This window comes from Ptychodera flava, chromosome 14 (assembly GCF_041260155.1).
Source record: "Ptychodera flava strain L36383 chromosome 14, AS_Pfla_20210202, whole genome shotgun sequence".
Lineage (NCBI taxonomy): Eukaryota > Metazoa > Hemichordata > Enteropneusta > Ptychoderidae > Ptychodera > Ptychodera flava.
Window position 1 is genome coordinate 38,166,913 of NC_091941.1, and position 19,843 is coordinate 38,186,755.

The window sequence follows — 19,843 nt, forward strand, 5'->3', positions numbered from 1 at the left end:
TGCCCCTCCCCAACATCGGGAAAATTTGTCCCCATATGATATGGAAAAGTTCTGCGCATTTTAACAAACATCTGTGCATTAGGGGAAAGTGTACCAGCGTGTTCATCATCAAATTTGAAGGAGGTTTATCATTGTTCTGAAAAAGTTCACCATTGCTTTTTTCCATAATTTCAAAATTATCAAATTATAGTGATGTCTTCCGTAGAAAACAGATACAGCAAATTGTCCTTGACATGAAATATGTATTAATTTTCAGCCATGTGGATCAACTCCGTTTGTACTTTTTAACGTCAGAGTTACATAACTTTTTGAAAGTTATAAATCCAAGACAAATGCTGCCCCTCGGGGGTATTTTTCATGTAAGAGAAAATCGCTTTGGGACAGTTTGATCAAAATACATGTAACTTTTTGGTGCTCTCCCGATCGAGAGAGTTCTCATTTGGACATGGAGGAATTTCCCCTTTTGATCTAGTGTACACTACCGTAAAACCAGAGTCACATATTCTTTCCGTAGACCGTTTGATTTTCAGGTGTGATAACAAAGTTTATCAATTGATGTGTTAATAATTATATTCTCGTACGTTATTACGTCACTATTAGTACATTGTCTCACTGTATATACTCAGATCCTTTCTTAGATTTCAGCTTTCAGGCACCGCTTACTATCACTATTTATTCTACCATCAAGCATCTGCGCTTGCCAAGGTCTCTTGTCCGGGCAGCTGCATGCTCCCCGAACGGACCCATGCGCGCGGACGATGACAAACAAGGGGTTTCATCTGCTGAGACAATAAGTTTAATCCATCAGGTGCCTTTCTCGTGACTTATAGACCTGTTCCCGCCAAAACTGATTTATCAACGGGATACGTCGCCTGCCTTACATTTCTACCTCCAATAGAGACACTTCACGTCACTTGGTCACCGATATTGCACAGGTGCGCTAGGAGTAAACAGTCTGGTTGAACTTCCTTTCTGCTTTGCAGCACTAGATATGAAATATGAATGAAATATGTGTAACAAAGGCCGGGGAGTCGAGTGTACAGTAGTAGGCCTATTATTAAAATTGGACGCCCAGCCTCTGTTATACACGTAATTCATCATACACACTCAGTGATTTTATCGTGTACTGCTAAGCAGAAAGGAAGCTCAGCCCTGATGAAATACTAACTCGGTTTTCTTGATATCGATATGTCATAATTATGATATTATTATGAATATTAAAGTGCGCCTGTGACTTGACAAGATCCAAAGTTTGGGGGCAGCGTCTTGTTTACAAGCAAATTAAGCCTACAATGCTAAAAAGTCATTAAAAAAAATCATATTGAACTTGATCGGATCAATATTGTACATGTTCAGACACACAATAACCGCCTATTGTTTTGTCCGGAAATACACGCATACACGAGTGAATGCTGCATGCTTTGTTGTTCTTGTTGGAATTCTAGTGAGTTTGAAAGAAATGACGCTTTTTGATTTAAAGAAAAACGAAACGGACTAAAATTGTGTATTTGGTTAGTAGTCCAGTCAGTATGCTATAACCAAGACCAGTAACAAGAATAATAAATATTAGTAATAGTGTTTGTATTAACTCCCTACTCTTTATTGTTCTTGCTACTTGGCTTTGTTTAAAGAACATTCCTCCATGAAGGCGCGACATTGCATAAACGTCCTCAAGAATATGGAATGGGCTGCTAAGTGAACAGCTTCGACACTTAGTATACTACATTCCCTTTCTAACTCAATAGCCTCGGACTGGTTGTTTTCTTGCGACACACATACCTGCAAAAAGCAAATAACCGAATGACACAAAATACGAGAGGTGACTGTGCCAGAAGAGAAATTGATTAACTTCCAGTCAGAAGGGTAATAACCATGGCAACATTGAAAATTTAGATTCGGCAAATATTTTTATTCGCAAGAACCACTAATAACACGGGCTAACTACAGCTATCAAAATCTAAACCCGCTGCGAACTCGAGCAAAATCTGGATAAAAGGAGATTGTTTCTGGCCATTGACGTCGGCAAAAGCACAGTCGTTTGGTGGGCTATTCAGCTCAGGGACTATTCGCCCCATAGACGAGTGTACAGATGCGAGAAGGGCGAATAGTCCCAGAGCTGAATAGCCCACCAAACGACTGTGGGCAAAAGCGATGAGATGACTCCGCTTCTTTTCCATGACCACTATGATTTCGTTGGCGTTGACTGGTTATGTGATTTTATTATAATACTTTGCACTCCTTTAAAAGTTGTGATCACTAAATCAATTTGTTCAGAGATGCAGCTGATAAAAACCAGCTCCTTTTTCATAGTAAAATAGCCGGAGCAAATATATGCAACTGGTGCCAAAGAGGGCGCTAGACTCTGCAACAAATGAAAGTTACTTAGTGTTTGCATTGATAATTCCTGTCAACAAAGTTGTTATATTTGTCTAGGCCCTATCCTGGCAAAGTTTCTTTCAACGAGACGTTTCTGAATATCTTCCCCGTACTGATGTTCTGCTAGTTTCCACGTCGAGCACCACAAGGCTATAATAGCTTTATAGGCCTACCGTGGAAGTGGTCTTTGAAAAAACTCGATTAATAATCATATGATGGATCGATATGCTCACCAGAACTGACATTGCAACTAATAATTGTTTATATCTCTATTCATCAGACTTGTTACGTCATAACCTCCGGTTACTTTAATTTATGCAGCCTTTTATTGTCAGTGCAAGTATAAGTAGGCTGCCTTCCCCTATACATCAGTCATTACTACTATACTATATGGAATTGACCATCCACGCAGGCGTAGAAGTTCGAACATCCTAAACCGCGCGAAAACATGGCGGACACGGCGATGAGCAACTGTGACTGCCCCGAAAATGGCCTCGTGAGCGACGATCAACTACGGAAAAGACGTAAGGATAGTGAGCCGAATAAGGTTACGGTGATCATCGGCTGCCAATGGGGTGATGAAGGGAAGGGTAAAGTGGTTGATATGCTCGCCGAAGAAGCCGATCTCGTGTGCCGGTGTGCGGTACGTACACGTCTCTGTTTTGAAGTTGAACCCTTTCCTCACTGCGAACATTAGTGCAGTCGTGACGTCAAGGCGGTCAATGCTTGGCATGCACGTGAAAGTCAGTCGAGTGATCATTGTTATCTCAGCGAGAATTCGTAAATCTACATCTGTGATATTTCTATGGTCGACGAAAAGTTGTATTAGGAGGACGTCGGGTTAATATTGTTACCATTTGATAGGCACTTGAAGGTGTGATCACGGTCCCCCGAGGGACCGTGCGGCCGTGGTGTGATGTAGCACGGAGTAACATGTTGTCAGTCACTCTCGCTGCATTTGTATGGTTTCTTCCGGTGGTCATGGACACAGGCACCAGGCGCGTGGACTTCAGTTTGTCAGTAATGCACATGTAAATAGGTTTTCTGTGTGTAGTACATTCGGAATCCCATGTGCGTACGCCAGTGACCATGGACAAGTTTTCTACGCCTCAGAACTTTTAGACCGTGCGATGTAGTGTTACACATGTATTATTCCTATGGGCTGAGTAATTTTTGATGTACCAGTAACCATGTTAAAAACCTGTAATACAACTCAGATTCAGAGGGATGCATTAGTTAGATATGTGGATCTGAGACCCCAAAAATGACTATTGTAATATCAGAATTTCAATAATCATTGGGTTTTATATGCACAGTCAGGATGCATTAGAAGGTGGAACCCAATGCATTGCCTGTATTTACTTGTAGTAGCCTGCTAGCCATTTTGGGTACAAGGTTGGACCATGAACGCACCAGAGAAACTCCATAGTATGTCAATGGAGGTTTTTTACATCCATGGTACGTCCAAGGTTAGATCTCACAAAACCAGTATACAGCAATGGGCAGTAGATCCATTCAATTCATCAAATTGATATTGCCAATGTCATATAGTATTCCTAGCCAAGCGAGACTGGATCACGTGGATTGGTAGTTTTTATGCTCATGGATTGATAAGAACAGGTTTCCAACACACACTCAAAATTTGCAAAATCTTACATGATGTTTGTCACTTTGTGTCACAGTAGTAAAGGTGCAGAAATTGAAGGCTTTGGACAGGTCACTACCTAAATGTCAGACCAGGATATTGGCCTTATTCATTCTTGTTGATGGAATGACAGGTATTATAATTTGTTCCTGACAGAAATATTGAAGTTCACAGATTTCCTGTCAAATTTCAATTTGTTTTTATGAAATTTGTAGGCTTGATAATGAGTTTGCGAACACTCGAAAGGTAGTGGGTCAAACCTTCAAAGTGCTTGTACAGGGATACCTGTACGTCCCAGGGTTCCCTTCATCATATTCAAACATACCTTCCGCGGTAATGTAATAATATAGCCTGCTATAAACTCAGCACCAGTGTCAAATATGTTACAAAATGTCATTTTGTTGGTTTTTAATTTTATTCTGCTAAAACAGATTGTACATAAAACCCATGCATGATGCACTGACCCTTAAAACTCTAAAACTTGTGAAAGTAACTATATGAACTCAGACAACATATAACAAAGGGGATTTAATTGCAAATTTGTAGTACAGGAGATGCATCCAAATATCTTTTATGATAGAACACCAAAATCCAAATATATTAAAATTTTGTCAAAAAAGAAAAATCTTACTTAGTCATTTTGTGCTATCACTGACCAAACTTCTGGCATTAGTTCAACAATGATGGTAGTGTACATCTTTCTTGCATAGTGCATACATATGACAATACTTGAGTTTGTTGTTTTTTGAAAAACAGTCAAAGGTAAGATTAGCTGTCAGGATACTGCCTGCTGTGTGTTTCCCAACAAAACTACTGTAAATATTAGCATTTTTCAAGGGCTTGTACAATCTCAAAACTTGATGGTTAATAATGTGTTTTGTATTCCAGGAAAGTCTGTGTCTTCTCCAGTATATTTTACAAGTGAGATGTTTTATCTGAAACTGGGAAATGACTTTGTTTGCATGGCTCTGTCATTGTTGTTCTTCACTGCATAGCTGGTTGCTATGCCATTACGTACCTGAAGGCATTTGCCAGTGTGTTATGTAATGGCAGTGTTTGCAAAGTTTGTGAAAGTCACGTTGGTGATACCTGCACATGTATGCAACCTACGGCATGTCAAATAGTTGCACCACTTTATCACCACAGGGGATATAGAATGACCCTCGTAACGGAAAGGGTATTTGTTGCATCAGTCATCATGGTCTTCCTAACACTGCAGCTATCTTTCCCTTAAAGCTTCATTAGATCAGAGATCTCATAACTCATCAATACATAAAGAGCTATATGTATATTCATGTGAAAGATATACTGTCAGTATGTTGTGAGAACTAGGAATCTTTTGCAGATAAATTCCATTGAATTTAGTATACAGAATTATCATTTTTGTGTTTTGCCAGGCTGTAAAACAAGATTTGCAGATTAGAAGCCAGTCCCCTCCTGTCTTTTAAGGGTCAACCAGACTTCTATTTAAGTTTCTCATATCCACAAGAACTAGGCGCATGCACACGTGTATAAACTTGGAATTGAGTTGTGAATTGTGAAGTCAGAGGTCAGAAGCATGGGGAAGGTCAGAGACGAGATTTTAAAATAATCTCTGCTTTGCATTTCCCATTCAGTGAGGAAGTGACACTATTAGTGTTATTTTGGTCAGGTTGTTCCATTTCCATGTATTACAATCACAATGATGATACACAGACATTGTTGCACATAACCTCAATCACCAGACAGTGTGACTGTACCAATGTTGGGGCTACTCATTTTGCCGACCTAGATAATTATTTACATGTCACCCACATCAAAAATACCATTGAATTGATTATGCTTATCTAGCACCACTCCCCAACAATGTTGTTGGTCATTTCTCTGGCCCTTTAAGTTGGAAGTGGTCAGTTTGCTTTTATAATATACCAGCAAAACAACTCTTGGTCAATCCATAGTGGATTTTTTGTCATATCATCACAACTGATGAATCAAGTTCACTCTTTTTGCCAAGTTTTTTGCTATTCCTTTTTTTTTCTTTTGAAGAAGAATTTTTATATTCTATGCAGAAGATCAGGTATCATGTTTTATGAGAGACAAGAGTTGATTGTTTCCTACAAACAATAGTTTATTGGTAACAACAACAATGCTATATCTCATTCAGTTTGATGTTTGAGAGAATTTAACCTTCAATATACACACACCCATTATTGTAGTTCTTTCTGATAAGTTTCTCATATTGTACTGAACTCTGTATTGATCGACAGGCCAATGTTTTGTTGACAGCTTTCTTGTAATATTAGGATGAAACCTGCAAAGTTGGTGGAAATTCAAAATAAAACCATCGATAGACACTGTAACTGATTTTACTTCTCTCTGGTTCTCTTGTGTCCTTTATAGAACCTGTTTTATCATGACATGACAAGACCAGAGTGTCAAATAATTTTGCACAGGTGAATAGTTGGAGAGCCGGCCCTTTGTTTGTTTGGGCACAAACAGTGGAGCGGAACTGTCCATGGTTTTAACATGTTTGTGTATCAACAACTGCACACAGTTGCCAACAATGGTACATGTGTGGGCTCTTTCAATACTCAGGATGTATTGTGTATACCAGCCATCTTTAAACAGTGCAAAGACATTTATTTGCAGAAGATACCAGTAACTGACCCATGTAGATACATTTCAGTATAATTGAACATAGCCAGGCATTGTCATCTAGTTTTGTGACGTTGTCAGTTGGTACAGTTTGATGTGTGCATCGCTGATGATAAATAGATGCTACAATGATAAAATGTATTTTCTCTACATACAAAACTGTACATAGAAATTGTACTAAATTATATAGCAGTATCAATTTTTTATTAAAAATCAAAATGGTGCAAACTGCTGCCAGTTTGAACCATCAATATGTCCATGAGTGTAGTACCAGTGATATGTAATTTGGCAACCCAAGCTCTACAAGGGCCTAATGTATTACCATGCAATTGCGATAACACTTATGTGACGTATATTTGCTTTTGCTTCTGCATTTTGACTCTGACATCACAAACCTTTCCATGGCTAGAGCAATAGTCTTAAGCGTATATTTGAAACAGTCAAAACTTCGAAAAGTTTTGTCGCTATGGTATCAACATGATAAAATGTTTCCTTGCATTTCTGTTAGTATTGAATCCAGGGAGAGCATGTCATTACGTGTGACAAAAGTTTTATTAGAACATTCAAAGTGCAAATGATAGTGTTTTCACGTTTACTTATTGACGTATTAAATCTGTATTTACAGCAGGTTAAACAATCTTAGAGAGTAGGATACCATTGTAGCTAGGAAGCGGCAACCTTCCTCAGCCCTTTTCAATTATATAGGAATGGCTAACAGCACATAAGTGACAAAAACTAGACCTTTTTCTCCTTTTACTGCAGTTTGCAATAAACAGACTGAATTTTAATGAAAGTATCCTCAAGTTTTGATTTACTTTGCAAAACAGAATGTTGATCCAAAAATGAAAGTTCCATTCTATTTAAATTTGTCATGTGTTCAGTGCCCATGAAGAGTGAAGTTTTTGAAGTATCAAAATTACACAAGCTTAATCCTGCCAAATAATATCACTCCCGTATCTGCTTATTCGGTAAAAAACAGTATGGAGCCAAATCTATGCATTTCACACCTAATTGGTGAGGTATGCTGCAGCATGCAGTAATAATAAAAAAAATTATGTTTACAATACTAGTATACGGGTATTCGAGAGCCTTTAAATGTTTTTTACACAGTTTTTTCAAAAGTTTTTGTTCAAATGAAAGACTTGGGATCTGCTATGCCCACTGGTTTTAACCAATTTGACTTGACTCATGAACTTGACAGGATATTAAAGGGTTAATATCTCATGTGAAATTTTCAACTGACTCTAAGTTGGTAAGAAAGGACTTGTGCAACAGCTCCTCAATGACAGTCACCATGTAATGATGAGACAACAAGATCACTTTGTATGTACAGAAATTGTGATGTTCTGATGATTGAATTAGAAAAAGATTTTATGAAGAAAGTCTGTTTTGAGATGTAACACTGTTACTATACTGCAGATGAGTGTTCCAGAGAGATATCATTTTGTAGTTTGGTACTCCAGTGGTAAAAATTTCAAATTCAGTTAGATACTTTTCATATTTAGCCTAGGTAAATCGTTATAATGAATTTTATTGATGTTACACAGACTTTTGATAATTTTATTTCCACTTTGTAACTTTTCAGGGTGGCAACAATGCAGGACACACTGTTGTGGCTGGCGGCAAGGAATACATATTTCATCTGTTACCAAGTGGTTTCATCAATGAAAACTGTGTCAATGTAATTGGTAGGTGATAAGACTATTCTAGAAAATACATCTGACACAAACACTCATGGATTAGCAAACAGACAACAATCAAAATGATCTAAAGGAATTGTACACTCTCAAGCAATTCCTCTCTTCAAATGTTCAAATGCAGAAAATACTTGGTGTAGGAACTGGTTAATTATGGACTGCAGAGTGAAGGTTGTACTTGACCTTTCGTTTACCGCTGAACTGTCTCCAATTGTCGATATTCCGTCCAGTTTGACCAGAATAGGATTTGTATTATTAGCTGACATCACAAGGTAATAAAAGACAAAAGCAAATATAAAAGAATTCTTTGTCAGAAGTGACAACATTTGCTGTATACAGTAGCTCCAAACATGCAACTACCTTCATCCAATATGCTACTGACAGCTGGCTAAACCCAATATGGTTTCCTAGTGTATCATGGATAAATCAAAATCTAAACTGAAGCAAAACCAAACTGTTTCCAGAATCCTTCTGAACCAACGGCAAAGCCACATGATGACAAATCATTCCTCATAGGAGTGTTTGAAGCAGAGATGATAGAATGATAGTAGAAGCATGATTGCTTTGCTTTTAGAGTTCAAAACAGTAGTGTTGAAAGTGGAGTGCATATAGCATTCTGTAACATTAATTGAAGCAGTTTCTTTGTTAAAATAGAAAAAATACTTCCTAAAAGAAAACTATGAGATGGTGTGTCAATAAAGCTTAAATGGCACTCATCATGATAACTTCAAGAAAAAGAATTTCAAGAATACATGTATAACAAATGCATTCAAAAACTATTTTATAAGAAAGAAGTTTAAGAAATGGTAAATCCAAATTATGAAAGCTTGTTCTTGCTAGATGAATCATCTTTTTGAGTTTGTTTCTACTTTCCGATCATTATCTTAAATGTTAAGTTTTTCTGTTAAAACTTTATATATTTGTCTGTGTCTCATGTGTGTTATTTTAATAGTGTCTTCATTGTTTTGTCCCAATACCATGATATAAATGTGAATCGATGTACATCTCTCGTTTTTCCAGTCCAAACATGTAGGAAAGACGTATTCACTGGTACCAGCAATCCATACCCACCATGTCCTTGCAAATTATGTTTACATGCAAACCTTAATGATTACATGTACCATAACCTTTTTCTTGGTTTTGTGATCAAAAGCAAAGAACACACCTGTGTGGGCAACCACTTTGTGGCTATACATTAACAGAGAGAAAAAATGTTTCAATATACTTTTGCAATTGTCAACAATACTAATATATGAATGTTATTGTCTTGAATTGTCAGGTAATGGTGTGGTTGTACACTTACCTGGACTCTTTGATGAGCTGAAGAATAATAAGATTGAGAACTGGGAGAATAGACTTATTATTTCTGACCGAGCACATCTTGGTGAGTATTGTTGCATGTGTGATTAGATTAGAGACATTTAGATGGAAAATGTTACTTCTCCGAGTGACTTAGTTTTGGATCTAAAAAATCCACATGCACACCTACGCTCATGCTGTGTTAATTTTTTTGTAAATAATAAATGGACGTTATTTTCACTTTTGTAATGTTAAATGGGAAATGAAAGATTTCCTATGACAACTTTGACTGTGTCTGCATATGCTGTTTTCTTTTTACTAACATTTGTTCCAAAGATATGCTAAAAAAATTACAAGATATTTCCAAGCTTTGCATATACCACTAATGCAAAATAGATGTGGAATGTTATAGTTTTTGGTGATAATTTAAAACCCTGAGATTACACCCATACCATAGAGAAAGATTACATACACCACTTTCAGTCTTCATTGCTATTCTCTGCCAGTCATTGTATGCAAATAATCTTTTTTTCTTTGAAGTATTGATCACTCTTCAAAAAAAGATTGACGTTTTTTCAGCTGCCAGAAGATTTCTATTCAGCATCACATGCAGTTAGTCATAACTGCTTCCTGTAAAAATGAAAAGAGGATAAAAGACTTTGTTTTTTTGCCTTTTCATGTACAGTGTTTGACTTCCATCAACAAGTGGATGGTTTACAAGAGACAGCTAAAGGGAAAAACAGGTGACTATTGTCAGTCAAATCATATTCATGATTGTACTTGATTATTTCAGTGTCTAATGTGTTTTATACTGTCAATAGCTTTCTCATTCTAATTAGGAACTTTGGTTTTGTTAATCAATATTCATATTGAATTGTTAGGCACATTGGTTCAATGGAACTGTTCAGCGTTTATTGACCTCTTTCTGCATTTCATGATTTCAAGTATTATAAAACTTCAAAAACCAATTTATTATCCTTAGGACAAAACTCCCCATTCGGGGACTATAGAGTGTTGATATGGCTTTCCCATTATTCATTGGAACTTTGAATAAAAGAACACAGTTTGTGAAACCTTAAAATGGCTTGATAATTACTAATTACTGTTGCCGATGTTTCTTTTCTGTACTGTAGTATTGGAACAACGAAAAAAGGAATTGGTCCGACATATTCCAATAAAGCAAGCAGAAGTGGTATTAGGATATGTGATCTTTTAGGAGATTTTGAAATATTCACTTCAAAGTAAGTCTGCATAAATCATTTCCATGGTTTATAGCATTCCAATCAATTCCTCAAAATAACACATCCTGGCTTTCAATTTATTTTTGTCTGATTCAAACAGAATATGATGTATGCTATGATTCATCAAATGTGTTTTGATCATTACAATAAAATAATACATATACAGCAATTATTTTAATTTGCAGAGTTTTACAAGATAAAAGCTCATTTTGCCTCCTGTTTTCTCAACAAAACAATTAGATCAGTAAATCTGCTCACTTTAATACAATATCTCCATAATGTAAGTCTCAGAACACTATGATATACTTTCCAAGGTGTATCAGTTGGCACTGAACTTGAAGCATGCCTGTGTAGTATTGAAGGACTCTTTGAAATTTTAATCTTTGAACATTTAAGCTGATTTCTCAATACATTTCACGTTGTAGGGTTACAAGCCTGGTAAAAATGTACCAAAAACTCTATCCTGAACTTGATGTGGATTTAAATAAAGAATTAAAGAAATACAAAGTAAGTATTTTTTGTGTACTTTTCATTTACTAGAGTGACATTAGAGTTACAACTGGTAGTGTAAACTAAATTAAATTAAATGTTTATGATCAGCAAGAGGAAATCTAGAAATGACATGGTGTTTTACTTGAGTGTCATGCTCATTTGTAGTTGGAAATTTGAACTTTTCTTATTGTATGAAATTTTTTGGAGCCTGTTTTTATGCCCATGACATCTTCATAAAAAATTAAAACGATAAAAAATCATTCAAAAGAGTTAGTGGAATTTTGATGTTTCAAAACTGACTATCCATGTTTATACTATCGATTTGTGTTGAATTGATTACATGTGGAATCAAATGAAATTATAGAAGATGGTTTGTTTTGGACGTCTTTTCAAGTAAATTTGAACAAATTGTTAAGAACCGTGATCCTTTGGGGGATGTCTCAGTTTAAGATCAGTGGATTGGAATGAGCTTACTTGATGCATCAACCAACTTCTCACTTTGAACCATATGCCACAGACCAGATCCTGCACAAAAATGATAATATTGTACGGAGCAAGCAATATTTGTGATAAAATACTTGTGATACTGGCGTATGAAGTATTCTCATGGCCAATAAAGAAACTGTGTTAGTTCTTCTAAAAGTATTACAACAGCTGCAATGGCTTTTATCACCACTGTCATTGCCAAATTCAATACTTAAATTTTGATTAGGAAATGAAGTTGACTTCATAAAGTCATCAACATTTTTGAAACATCTACAGAAACAGAAAACAATAAGATACAGAATCAAAACAACATGTGAGAACTTTGAAATCCATTCTAAAATTAAAATAAAATGTAGAAAGCCCAATCACAAGATGACAGCCAGACATGAACAATATAATGCATAAGGACAATTGTATACTGAAGACAAACAAGTGAACATGTAAATACAATTGAACAGATAATTTAATTGATATCTTAGTATCTGGAGTAATTTCACACTATTCAATACTTTCAGCTTAATCTCACTTTGTCACAATTAAAAAGTTAACTTGATTACTTCAGGGAATATTAGGAATATTATTGTGAAGTTTATGCCCAACTTTCTGTCAGAATATTTAAACATTACTAATTCTAAATTTTCAGAATTTATGAACTTGGTATTGATCGACAGTGAATTTTTCATGTGGCAATCTTAATGGTGAAATGAATTTTGTTTTCAGGAATATGCAGATACAATACGTCCCATGGTGAGAGACACAGTTCATTACCTGTATGAAGCCCTCAATGATCCAAGCAAGAATATCCTAGTGGAAGGTGCTAATGCTACAATGTTGGACATTGACTTTGGTAAGGACTACATCTATTTATGCACTCAATGAAAATTGATTTGAGCAAGAATAGACTTTCTCCTCAATTTTTAGTCCTGGGGACCATAGGATCATTTGACAGATAATACCACAGCCAGATGTCTATGAAAATATCATGGAAAGACAGATTTGACATCCTTTTCAGTCAGCAGTGCTAGCTATTGATGATACAAACTCTTTGTTTCTTTGCTACATTCTCAAAGTAATATGGTTTGTAAACCTCCATCTTACTTAGGCACCTATCCCTATGTAACGTCATCTAGTTGTTCAATTGGTGGCGTGTGTACAGGACTTGGTATTCCACCCAGCAAAGTTGGTAACGTCTATGGTGTTTTCAAAGCTTACACAACCAGAGTTGGAGAAGGCCATTTACCCACAGAGCAAGTCAATGTAAGTTTTGTCATAATTTTCTAGTACGAAGAGAGTATTTGTTATGCCTAAAAATATCATGGAAATTAGCCTGTTCATAGGGATTCTACAATTAGGGTGGCCAAAGTTAAGCTAAAATGTTGCGACATATTACGCAACTCACGCACACTGAAAGTGAAATTTGATTTTCGTGAAATTTTAAACGCCATTTTTGCTGAAAATAAGTAGCTCAGTTACTGAAAAAATGGATATTTCCAATTAAAATCGATGTATGAGGCAGGTTTCATAAAAAACTGAAGAAAAAAACGATTGAAAAATAGTGTTTTTCCTCTCCAAAAATGCCACTTTGTACTGACCAGCCACAGCGCTCGAGCGGTCGCCGCTCATGGCACGCACTTCTGAATCCAGTCAATACCTATTTCGCAACGGAACTGCTTTCGGGCCCTGTGCATGCTGTCATAGAACTGTGAAACTTGGCCAGGAAGTGGCAGACCATCCCATTTACATGTAGTGGTGAGTTTTTGTTATATTCTGGGAATTTTAGCCAGCAAACAAGAGGTAAAGTGAGTACGGTAAATTCGGTGTAGATTTTTCCCATTTAGATACATATTTTTGCCATAAAACTTGTAGCATGCTCTTTTTAAACATCATTCCAACATTTCTGTGAAATATGACGAAAATCTGTTCACGAGCACAAGTACGAATCATAAAAACAAAATCGTGTTCATTCATAGACCTCAGTACAGTGTGACTCAAGATGGCGGCGGAAGGCAGTCACACTGACACACCATTGACAGCCTGCCTGAGGCTGAAGTTAGGGACAGCTATTTCTTACAATTTCATGGCTGAAAATGAACTGCATTAAAAGACAATTGACTGTTTAAATTGATTTGTTAGAATTGAGTGTTATTAAATAACATTGTGACAAAATTTCATTGTATTGTGAGCTCTAGTTTTTAAGTTATGTGAATTCAAATTCATAAAACATAAAATACATCCATTTTTCGATGGTACGGTGCCGCCGCAATTTTGACTAAGTCAGACAAAATATTTTCAATTTTCAACACTCACAGTTTCAAAATCCAAGACTGTGCATCAGTCAAATCTTGATTTTTCCGTAATATTGGGTAAATCTGTGCACAAGACACATAGTTTAATGATTCCATGTGAAGTAAATAAAAAATTATGGGTTGCCAAACTTGAAGGAATCGGCATTCATTGAAATAATTTTAAAATTTACCGAAAATTGTCCGCGAAAAAATGGCATTTTTATTGCTTTAAAAATTCATAACTTTTGATTGGATACAGCTATTTGCATAATTTTTTTTTTATTTTTCTTCTTGTACCCCATTCTTGCTAAAATCCATTTAAACTGTGTGTATAAACAAGAGAAAAAAATGGCTTGGCCACCCTACTACAATCACTTAGATTCCAACACATAGAATCAAGTGTGAGCAAAGCCAATCATTTGAGATCTTTGGCAACCAAATCTATTGCAATGTAAATCAACTTGCAATTAGCCAACACACCAGTGGTCAGTCTAGTTGTAATACAAAGAATGTATGCTGGACTATTAAACTAGACTTACGGACAGCTTGCTAGTTTTGACACTGATCCAGGGACCACAAAACGCAAAGTGGGTTTCATCACTGTGGAATACACCATGTAAGGGCTAGCTGTATTGATATCAAATTTTATCTTTAGTGACATCACAGCTGAATGTACTGTTTGAAAGTTAGCTGTGTTGATATCAAATTTATCTGTAATTTTAATCATTAGCATCAAATTTGTACAATGTGGACATAATCATTTTCCTTAGTTATGACATTAACAATCTGCAAAAATCATTAAATGCAGTGAATTTTTGATTGGGCTCAAACTCACAACATACTGCACCCAGTCACCTAGCGAAGACCCCACAGTCAAAACTGCTCGGCCAAATCCCACTCTTAACTGTTGGGTTGTTATGAAACCAAACAAACAAGGTGTATTGATGATATTAATGTCAGGGGATTTTACTTGTCTGTTTTCATTGCTTTGGAATATTTTCTACTATCGTTATATCAGCTAAATATGATGGCTTGTGTATAATATTGCAACTTCTGAATTTTGATAAAAAGTTGAAAATAAACAAATCACATCATGGGAGTCAGCAGTATTTCTGAATATCCAAGTAGAAGTCATGGTCAATACCTTTGCTGTCAGTGAAATTTACTTGTGTACACAGATAAGTAACAAACTGCTACCTTTAAAGTAAATATCCCATCATCCCATCTCAACTAGTGTGTCGTCACATTTGTATTTTTATTTCCACAGGAAACTGGTGATCTTCTGCAGGAGAGAGGCTGTGAGTTTGGGGCAACAACAAAACGAAAACGTCGATGTGGATGGTTGGATATCATGGTGCTTAAGTATTCACATATGCTGAATGGATACACTGCGTAAGTGTGATGGTTTATCTCAATACATCCTGTAATGTTTACTTTTTGTACTCAAAGTGGTGTCAGCTGTTTGATACAGTTTTCGCCATGTAGGCAGAATAAATATTCATGAGAATGTTATCATCTCATTGAAACATGACTCGTTTGATCAAATTGATGTCGTAAACTACCATTTCTGTCAGAAACCTTGGTGCTGTGTGTTTTACTGTCCGAAATATTTTTTAATTGTAGTCAAAACGATAATTCACATTATCCCTAATAGTCTGTTCATCCCCATTCCCAGTGAACAGGTCCAGTAGGTTTGGCCCAAACCATAGGGACTGTAATAATAGGGTTAAAGAACATGTTTACTTTAAAATTTTGTATTAGAATCATGATCATAATTTTAACTTTTCGGTTGGATGATAGTCACAGAAAAAAATGATGTCACTGTTTTTCAGAAGATCTTGACTGATAATATTGCAAGCTCACATTTTTGACCTTTATAAAACAGAATTGCATGTGATCTATACGTTACATTGTTGACCTTGATAACACAGAATTGCATGTTGGTCTGTAAATTAATTTTTGGATCCCCGACCTTGAAAACACAGAGTTGCTCAGTGTTTTTGCTAAGGGCGGTAAGCAGGTAAATGTTACAAGGGTTCAACAGTCATTTTACCGGGGTTCCCCTTGGTATATCATGGAATTGGATTAGTAGCAATATTACCGGGGTTCCCAAACCATTTACCAATATTCCCCAATCTTGGCAAAAACACTGATTGCACGTTGATCTATACATATTGTGGATCTTGATTTAACAAAATTGCATGTTGATCTACACATTGTATCGCTGACCTTGGTAACACCTAATTACATATTGATCTCTACATCAGACTTTGCATGACCAAGCTGGATATCTTGGATACCTTGGCAGAAGTGAAGATTGGTATCGGATACAAATACAAAGGTCAACAGTTGTCATCTTTCCCAGGTGTGTCATCCGTCTCCATGGCCTTGCTTTCCATTCCTAAAGTATTTTCCATTCCGATGCGATGAAATAAAAGTCAGGCATGTCATACAAATACACTAAAATGAAAGAAATGGGGAAACAAACAGAATTCTTTGTCAAATCATTCAGGACAAAATGCTGAGAAAAAGAGTATTATATTTCCATGCGAATAAATGACCAACCAAATAATCAGGACTTTTATTATTTAATTTTAATCATTTATACTCATCCTGTACAAGCATTGAATGGTATTGTCCATGTCTTCATTTATCGCAGCTGATCAAGAAATTGTCAAGGGTCTTGAAGTGGAGTATCTGGCACTTCCAGGCTGGCAAACCAGTACAGAAAGTGCCCGAAAATTCTCTGATCTTCCACCAAATGCCCAGGCATATGTCAGGAAAGTTGAAGAGTTGCTTGGTGTTCCATGTAAGTATCAATAGTGTTGAGAAGCCACATTGTGAAAATTTGACAAGAATTTCTGCAATAATCAGCTTGTGAAATAGCACTTTGTACTGTTTTCTCCAGGTTGTGTGATTGCACAAATACCCCTATCTATTCAAAATCCCCCTAAAAAGATTACAATTAAGGGCATGACATATCACCCTTCTACAATGAGGCTTGAGATTATGATTTACATAGAGTATTTATAGTAACATTCCATGCCAAGATTACTGTCCATGATGTAATATTGTGCAGTAGATGTAATATACTATCTGTGGTTATGGTAAAGTGATACAAGCTTCCTAGATCTGCAAAACCACTAGATATTTGATCAATGCTGTAATCTTAATTTGCTAATACCTTTAACAAAATCTTAATTTGCATAAGTCAATGTACAAGCTCATTTAAGTCCGTATCATCCATGACAAAAGTATATAATTGGCAGATTCATACCTGTCTGTCTGATCAGCGTCTTACTACAGGTTTTCAATGTTGCCTAGAAGATAGAGCAAGCATCAGAATCAGAATCCATTTCAAAGAGAAATACTGATTCTTTCTCCACGGCTACCCCTCTTTCCTGATGCCAGCATCAGTACTGTGTTATTTTCCAAATGACATTTGACAAAGTAGAGAATCTGGCATGGAAGGCCTCTGCAAAGATTCATTTCATTCTGATTTCACTGTTACACTAGTGATCTGTGTTTTAAGTAAGGCTGGTACATGGTAAACTTTATTGGGATTCCACAGTCATGTTACCAGGTTTCACCAAACCTGTCAATGCTATCCTGTCAAGAGACAACAGAAATGGTACAGGGTTTCCAAAACATTTACCTATGTACCAAAACCTCAGCAAAAACACTATAACCTGACAGTCTACACAAATTTAGTACAAAAATTTGCATTAGCTGAAATTGATACTCAAGTTGTATTGTACACTAATCTCTATCTCTGTCTGTCTCTCTCTGTCTCTCTCTGTCTCTGTCTCTGTCTCTCTCTCTCTCTCTCTCTCTGAGCAGTAAAGTGGATAGGAGTTGGAAAATCAAGAGAATCCATCATACAAATGTTCTGAGGAGAGAGACTGATGTTCATCCATCTCATGGAAACTCAAAGAAGCATAAATCTATGTGTGTATTTATACTCACTTTGATGACAAAGGGATTGACGTTGGAAGAAGAGGAGGGGGCATAGGGACAATACACTGATGCATTGGGAGGGGGAGGGAAGGGTTTGAGGGATTGTCTTCACATTTTATACCAGTGGTGTGTGGTTATATCTGTAAGAAATATGGCAACTTGAAACTGCAGATACTTGATATCTTGCAAGAATAAAAATCTCACTGCATTGTACATCAATATAATATAATATCTGTACCAAGAGGTGCTACTATGTAGGGGGAATTTGTATGGTATTTATATTACCCACTTGAAATTGTGAATGGAAATGAGAAAATTAAGTTCTGGAAAAGAAATATTAAATATGAATAGTTTTTGGCATTTTTCGGCTCTCAAGTATTTTCACTGATTGGAAAGTGTGGAATCTATATCAAAACTAACCTTAACGACCACAATAGAAGGAAAAAAACTTCTTTTGAGAATGCACTTCCACACTGTTGGTAATGTCCAAATTTCTAAACTGTAATATCGTACATGTCTACTGCCAGGTCAATCTTAAGTGTTGTTGGAAATCTGAAATACTTTCACAACATTGGTAAAGATGAATCAAACATCTAGTATTTCAGGGATGATGTTTTTTTAGTAAAAGGGCATTTGTAACATCAAGCCTTGGCGTCACACACCATAAATGGACGTCTCATTTACATAAACATGGCATTGGTCGATCATTAGCATACATCTGTTCTCTGCTGTGTTTGTCAGTTATCACTTTTTTCAAATCAGATGCTATGTCACGTAACACTTTTGTTTCAAAAGAGAAAAAAATCACTCCATCAGTCTTCAATTTAAACAGAAGGAGCAAGCATCAAAGTCATTCACTTTTTCAGTATCAACTGTATATATGCTAATCAGTGAGGATACCCTATAGTATGCATTGAACTTATATATATTTTTTTGCATTAATGTGTATTTTTGTTTATTTTCTCCCTATTGTGTGTTCTTCACTGTGAACAAGTTTCTTTCTCCATAGAAGATTATGTATGTGTGCATGTATAGTTTTCATCAACTACTTCATATTTGTGTTCCACCCAAAGAAAGTTTTACTGTAATATTTGTTTTATTTTCAGTATATTGCTGGCATTTGCATAATGCATATAAAGGAAACGGAAAGATGAGATTATGTTTGCAAGACCACAAAAGTTTTGGTGTGTAATTAGCTAATTATACCAACAATGTAAAGCAAAATGCATCGTCTTTTTTAAATATTCTTAATCATTAGTAGAGTTACCATTAGGAATTAGGATGATGTATCTCACTAGTTATCATGTAACTTTGGAATTTCAAACATTAATAATGACATTATCCAGAATTGTATCATCGGTAATGTGTCACTGATATCTGTCTCAGGTTTCATCATGTACCTGGAAAAATTACAAGCTTAAAGCTTTTAAATTATAGTCAAGTAGGATTGGTTTTGTTTGAGAACCAACAGAAGAAATGGTGTGAACATTAGCCTTACTCTCATGCCAGTGTTTCTGAGGGAAGCCCCATGATGTATCTGTAACTTTCAAGTGTGATACACATAGAAGACTGTGTTACACCTGCAACAGATGTCTGATCCAACCTTGACCTACATTTTGAAAAATAAAGGTGATGAGAATAAATATCAGAGCCTGGGGAAGTGATTGTTTCCATTTTACAAAAAACAAACAATGTTAAGGATGTGTTTATTGTTTACAATCAAAAGATAAA

General features: G+C 36.1%; 1 protein-coding gene across 1 annotated transcript; it reads left to right on the forward strand.

Annotated features, from left to right (window-relative positions):
• Positions 1 to 2,741: 2,741 nt before the first annotated feature.
• On the forward strand, positions 2,742 to 19,755 carry LOC139150390 (adenylosuccinate synthetase isozyme 1 B-like). The gene is made up of 12 exons (XM_070722731.1): positions 2,742 to 3,019; positions 8,241 to 8,343; positions 9,632 to 9,736; positions 10,337 to 10,394; positions 10,785 to 10,892; positions 11,318 to 11,399; positions 12,591 to 12,717; positions 12,973 to 13,127; positions 15,423 to 15,547; positions 16,423 to 16,520; positions 16,815 to 16,964; positions 17,996 to 19,755. The coding sequence occupies exons 1-12, from the start codon at positions 2,825 to 2,827 to the stop codon at positions 18,046 to 18,048; spliced, it is 1,359 nt and encodes a 452-aa protein (XP_070578832.1). The 5' UTR covers positions 2,742 to 2,824; the 3' UTR covers positions 18,049 to 19,755.
• Positions 19,756 to 19,843: the final 88 nt, after the last annotated feature.

Coding starts and splice junctions, on each gene's coding strand:
- LOC139150390 (XM_070722731.1), top strand. CDS start 2,825: ATGGCGGACACGGCGATGAGCAACTGTGACTGCCCCGAAAATGGCCTC. Junction 8,344..9,631: donor AAACTGTGTCAATGTAATTG/GTAGGTGATAAG, acceptor TTGAATTGTCAG/GTAATGGTGTGGTTGTACAC. Junction 12,718..12,972: donor AATGTTGGACATTGACTTTG/GTAAGGACTACA, acceptor CATCTTACTTAG/GCACCTATCCCTATGTAACG.